Source organism: Hyperolius riggenbachi, chromosome 3 (assembly GCF_040937935.1).
Source record: "Hyperolius riggenbachi isolate aHypRig1 chromosome 3, aHypRig1.pri, whole genome shotgun sequence".
Lineage (NCBI taxonomy): Eukaryota > Metazoa > Chordata > Amphibia > Anura > Hyperoliidae > Hyperolius > Hyperolius riggenbachi.
The window spans coordinates 316,955,210-316,961,209 of record NC_090648.1 but is presented as its reverse complement, the minus strand read 5'-3'; the positions used below and the strand labels follow the sequence as shown (position 1 = coordinate 316,961,209).

Here is a 6,000-nt window from a genome sequence, read left to right as displayed (position 1 = left end):
TTACTTACATTTAAATACAAAAAGACCAGTAAATATTGTTCATTTCCTGCCTCAATAAAGCCAGATATTCCCTGTACTTCAGCTATTACAAAATCACTATCTACAGCAGCAGAAGTCAACCTCAAAATGTACAGTTATACTATTAGGGTATAGGTTTATATGTGACAAAAAAATAGTGTGCAGGATCCCATAGGAATTCAATAAATTATCTGCTTCTCATTTTAAGAAAACAGTCATCCAAGTTCACAATCCATGAACATCTGAAAAATGTAAAAAAAAAAAAAAAAAAAAAAAAAGTCATTTATAAAGACACATTGTACGCCGCTGTATTTTAGCACTTGACTTTTACTGTTAGCCTGTAATGTCCTTTGGAAGTATACTCAGAATTCCAAAAGAAATACTTTTATGAAGATGGGAAAGAGGGGAAACAAAAAAAGGACAAAAACAGGAAGACAGGTGCAAGTCAGGACCCCCACCCCTGCCACAAAGTCAATAAAGGTTTCTCATAATGACTAAGACGATGTGCCTGACCGAAGGTTTAACTGAGACATAGAGTTCATCTGTTTGTTTAATGGCTTTAGAGGAGTGTTGCAGGTAATAGCTTGAGGAAAGCGATGATGATATCTGTCTAGTCGCAGGTACTTCACCGTCACCAACTTTCCTGTGAGAAGGATTAACACCAAATTAGACAACAGCAATATTAAAAGAAGATAAAAGACTTTTCCAGATTAAAACTACAACAGAAGCAAACAATTTTGTATGAAAATCTGCCTTGACCAAGTTTTTAGTGAAACTTGGAGGTGTGTCCTAGCGCCCTTACATCTTACGTACTTCTGAAAACAAATGGTGGGGGGGGGGGGGGGGGGGGGGGGGGGGGGGGGGGGGGGGGGGGGGGGGAGAATCTGCCCTTCTCAAAAATTAAAATTAGCACACACAAAAAAAAAAAAACTGTGTCCAGAGATGTTGGGCTTTAGATTTGGTATGTGACATGACAACATTTATGACATTTTCGTATAATTTTTAACCACTTCGAGACCGGCCGCCTAGTCCCCCTTAAGGACCAGGGCATTTTGCGGTGGAGATGGGTTCGCGTTTGGGGGGGGGGGGGGGTCAGGCGGGCCGGATGCCGTCTATGGCTGGCTGGGAAGTGCCCCCCCATGGTGGCAAGTGTCCCCCCCCCGTAAGCCAGCAGCAATCAATCACTCACCTTCCAGGCTCCAGCGATGAGCCGCAGTAGCCCCCTTCTTCAGCCGGCATCTCCACTTCCAAATGACGCTTAGGTCGGGTCGCGGCTTGACGACATCATCAAGCCGTGGACTCGGCGCTGACGGCAGATGGAGTAGAGATGCCGGCCAGAGCAGGGGGGGGGGGGGGGGGGGACCGCCGATCGGCGCTGGAACAGCAGGAAGGTGAGTGGATCCGCTCCTCCCCCCCCACCCCCCGCTGTCAAAGTGATCACTACGATCCGACGGTGATCGTAGTGATCAGCCATAAGCGATGGCTGCTGATCACTGAGGGGAGATGCCAGCTGTCATATGACAGCTTAATCTCCCCTCTCAGGTGCGCACAATCGCGTCACAACTGTATCACCACCTGCTCAACGTTGATTCAACCTACGGCGGTCCCCAGAAGGTAAAAGGGGCAATTTTAAAATTTTGAAGAAAAAAATTCACCAAATTATTTTGCACTATTCTCTTACATTTCTCTAAGTTTCATTTTGGGATCATAATGGGTTCAGATCACACATGGGTGAATGCAATTCCCACTTAATGTAAAACACCAATACACATTTATGATGACCAAACTAAACAATCTCAGTGCTATTTCTTAACACGGTAGTTTGTTTTCTAGTCTAAAAAAAATATGTGTGCCCTGCCATTGCCTCCTAGGCTTGGTCTGAGTACCACTGAAAGAGTTTGAACAGGCTGCTTGAGCCTGTTGGAGCACACCAGTGTTCTTAAAGAGAAACTCTGACCAAGAATTGAACTTTATCCCAATCAGTAGCTGATACCCCCTTTTACATGAGAAATCTATTCCTTTTCACAAACAGACCATCAGGGGGCGCTGTACGACTGATCTTGTGGTAAAACCCCTCCCACAAAAATTCTTAGTACGTACTCTTGGCAGTTTTCTGTCTGTAAACCCTGTTGCATTGTGGGAAATAGCTGTTTACAGCTGTTTCCAGCTGCCAAAATAGCAAGCAGCAGCTACATCACTTGCCAGCAGTAAAAATGTCACCATGTAATGTCAGAATATAAATAAGGGATTTAAAAGATTTTACAATGGGCAAACACTGACTAAATCATTTATACATAATTATTGTAAAATTGTTTTTAATTACATTATTTTCACTGAAATTCCTCTTTAAGTCAGCCTAGCTTTAAAACTCATCTCTTTAGGATAACTTTAGTTGTGCTGTGCCAACCTTGAAATCCAGGTTAAAACTATAAAAATGGATTCAACAAAAAAAAAATTAACAGTATTGTCAATATGCTGGAGTTGCTGGCTACTGATAACTATAGTCTATACATACTGTATTTACCCCAAGGATTGTTTGATGACCTCTGTAATCATCTTTTTAGTTTCTGGTAGAGTGTAAGCCCAACCAGTTGGTGTGATGGGTCTGGACTGACTTTGAAAATTACATCAGTAGAAGGAATCCAGATGACATCAGGAGAGGAGTGGGTAATAAAAAGAAGGTGAAAGTCCAGATGGGTGGAGAAATTAACCTTTGCTTCATTTTTATCATCATTTTTTCCCAAACCTACTTCAGCTACCATCTTTTGTTGTACATGGAAATGGCATACCCATTATGTCAAATGAAAGGGGCTTAATGATAAACCATTACAAAGCTAATTAAAAAGGTCAGCAAAGCACAACTAAAGTGATCCTAAAGAGAAGAGTTCTAACCAGGGCTGTGGAGTCGGAGTAGTGGCAATTTTGGGTGCCTGGAGTCGGGGAAAATGCACCGACTCCGAATGAATTTAATGCTGTATGCTGTAAGAATAAAGCCTGATGTGTAGCAGTGTCACTAATAGAGATGGTCAATGAGATGGAAATAATTCAGCGCTTATGCAAATGTATGCACTCTCTGCTCATGAAATCAAATAATTTCATATGTAAATTTGGTTTGGCGACTACGAATTATATGGTACCGGAGATGGATGAAAAGAAGAGTTTTATACATCCCTGGGGCTTCCTCCAGCCCCCTTCAGGCCAATTAGTCCCTCGCTGTCCACCTCCTCCACCTAGATCTTATGCTAAGAGTCCCAGAAATTCAGCCAGTCGGAGCAGTCCGGCCACGTGCCGCTCACATAGCCAGGAGCATTCTGCACCTGCGCTATAGTGCTGCGCAAGTGTAGTACGCTCCCGGCGGCGGAGCGAGTGCACGTGCACTACGCCAGACTGGCTCAAGTACCTGGACTCACAGCAGAAGATCTAGGTGCTGGAGGAAGCCCCAGGTATGTATAAAACTAATTTCGTCTGTCTCAGGTTTACTTTGTTACACAGTAGTACTATACTCTACATATGCACTCCCCTCAGAGCTGCAGGGAATCCACTGAGAATGTTGTGCATATTGAACACAGAATTGTTGTCTATCAGCCATAAACCTGGTTCAGATTGTGCATGAAGAATGACGAATGAAGGACGAATGTCCTCATTCCCCTGCAGAGTACCTGCACATCACTCTTACATGTACCCACAGTCACAATGCCTAGGGCCTGATAGATGTTCTTTGTTCCGGTCTGTACCTTTCACAAGCGCTTTGAGTCCTATGGGAGAAAAGCGCTATAGAAAGATTATATTGTATTGTACTCTTACCAAGGACTAGTTTTAATCTATGACTAAAGAGAATAAATATATGTCAGTCTCCATATCCTTCTCACTTCAGTTGTCTTTTAAAATTCCTAAGTGTTGGCAGTTAAGAGACGAAATTTATGTTACATACTTTCAATCAACAAGATTGTAATATGTAAATTAGAGGAGTCGGAGGAATCCTAAACTGAGTAGTCGGTGGATTTTTGTACCGACTCCACAGCCCTGGTTCTAACACTAGGCCAATGCTAGGCTGACTGAAGAACAGGGGTGTGCTGCAACAGGCACAAGCAGCCTGTTCAAACTTGTTCAGTGGTACTCAAACCAAGCATAAGATGGGGATGGAAGGGTACAGACAATACGATTTATTATTAGCTTCTGTATTCTTGTCTAAATCTATTCTTTGTGTGTGAATTATAAATTCACCTTGGTATTTTACATTAAATTTCATTTTCTGCATAAATATGAAACATTTACTTCTTGTATGACCTGAACCCATTATACCAAAATGAAACTTCGGCCTGGTGCACACCAAAAACCGCTAGCAGATCCGCAAAATGCTAGCAGATTTTGAAACTCTTATTTTTCTGTAGCTTTTCAGCTAGCATTTTGCGGTTTTGGGAAGCGTTTTTGCTGTAGTAGATTTCATATATTGTCACAGTAAAGCTGTTACTGAGCAGCTTCTGTAACAAACGCCTGCAAAACCGCTCCGAACTGCCGTTTTTCAAAGCGGTTTGCGTTTTTCCTATACTTTACATTGGAGGCAGAAACACCTCCGCAATCCAAAATCTGCAGCAGCCCGGGAGTATGCGTTTCTGCAAAACGCCTCCCGCTCTGGTGTGCACCAGCCCATTGAAATACATTACCCAAGCGTTTCCACATCCGCAAGCGGATCGAAAAACGCTGCCGAACCGCTCTGGTGTGCACTTGGCCTCAGAGAGGGTAAGTGTGTAGTGAGTTTTTTTTTTTTTTTTAAATAAAATTGCTGTTCTTTGAAAAAAATTCTGATTTTAAAATGTTTTTAATTGTGTTATGTCATATGCCCAGGTCTGTTTCTCATCTGATTCTTGAGAAACAGGGAGTTTAATATTTCTGGACACCGCATTTTTTAAGGAAAATTTATATAATTAGTACTAAACGTTTGAAGGAAAGGCAGAAATTTATTTTTCTCCCCATTTCTATTCATCACCATGTAAGGCTATTAGGTACACAAGGACGTCAGTCAGAGTCAGTGTGGATTTGACAGGCTCTTCCATACCGCCAGGGAGATTAAAAAGGACCTGAAGTGAGAAGCAAACAGTGGCTGTCAGTTTTTTTTGTCCATTCATCACTAAACGGACAGTGAACAGCTCCCATTTATAAACCACTTGTCACACTACAACAGATTAGCAGGACCTGTTGCAGTTAGCGGAACGCACTTCAGTGCAGTCCGTGATAATCCTGGGCAGGCAGATGAGATCTCTCATACAGCCTATGGGGATATCGCATCTGCTCTGGGCTACAGCCGGACCATCAGAGTCGATACTACACTGTCCGTTCCAGGTATGGCACAAGTGGGAACACAGCCTTACACAATACCAGTTGCTTGGCAGTCCTGCTGATTTCTTTGGCTGCAGTAGTATCTGCACTTCTCTAACCGAGAAGACAGGGGTGACCCGAAAGTTATAACATAGCCAAGATGGCAGCCATGATTTTTAAATTGAAAATCGAACGAAAACTATTCGGTGTAGAATGGTGATTCAGGCATCAAATGAAAGAGGAGAGCACAAGCTACAGGTATGCATCTTTAAGTACTTTGCAGTACTGGTCGGAGTCTTAAAAGCATGCCCGTGAGAGGTGCTCAGAGTTCCTTTAAAGGTGATGCACCAATCTGTAGTAAGAGTCTTTCGAGAAGCAACTTATGAATGAAGTGTACAATATTCTCTCTCACCAATTCACACAGCCAATAGACCCCCCCCCCCCCCCCTTCACGCACTGTAAATGCTTAAAATATTTTACTTGTACACAAGTTCTTTTTATATAGTGCAGTAATAAAGAAGCAGAAGGCATTGGTCAAATCTATATAAATCACTTTGTTAATTTATAGCAGTACAAGGGTGCTCACTATGTCCACTATCCAAAACCACTATTCAGCACACAGCAAAGTTATGCATTATACATTAAAGAAGCAGTGGTTTAGAAAAC

The 6,000-nt window shown here is 42.5% G+C and overlaps 1 protein-coding gene across 1 annotated transcript in view; it reads right to left on the bottom strand.

The window, feature by feature from the left end:
- Positions 1 to 327: 327 nt before the first annotated feature.
- Positions 328 to 6,000, bottom strand: part of LEMD3 (LEM domain containing 3) — an 87,034-nt gene continuing 81,361 nt past the window's right edge. The window contains exon 13 of the mRNA XM_068276756.1: positions 328 to 661. Coding sequence (XP_068132857.1) covers positions 513 to 661 — 149 coding nt within the window. The 3' untranslated portion in view covers positions 328 to 512. The remainder of the gene's footprint in view (positions 662 to 6,000) is intronic.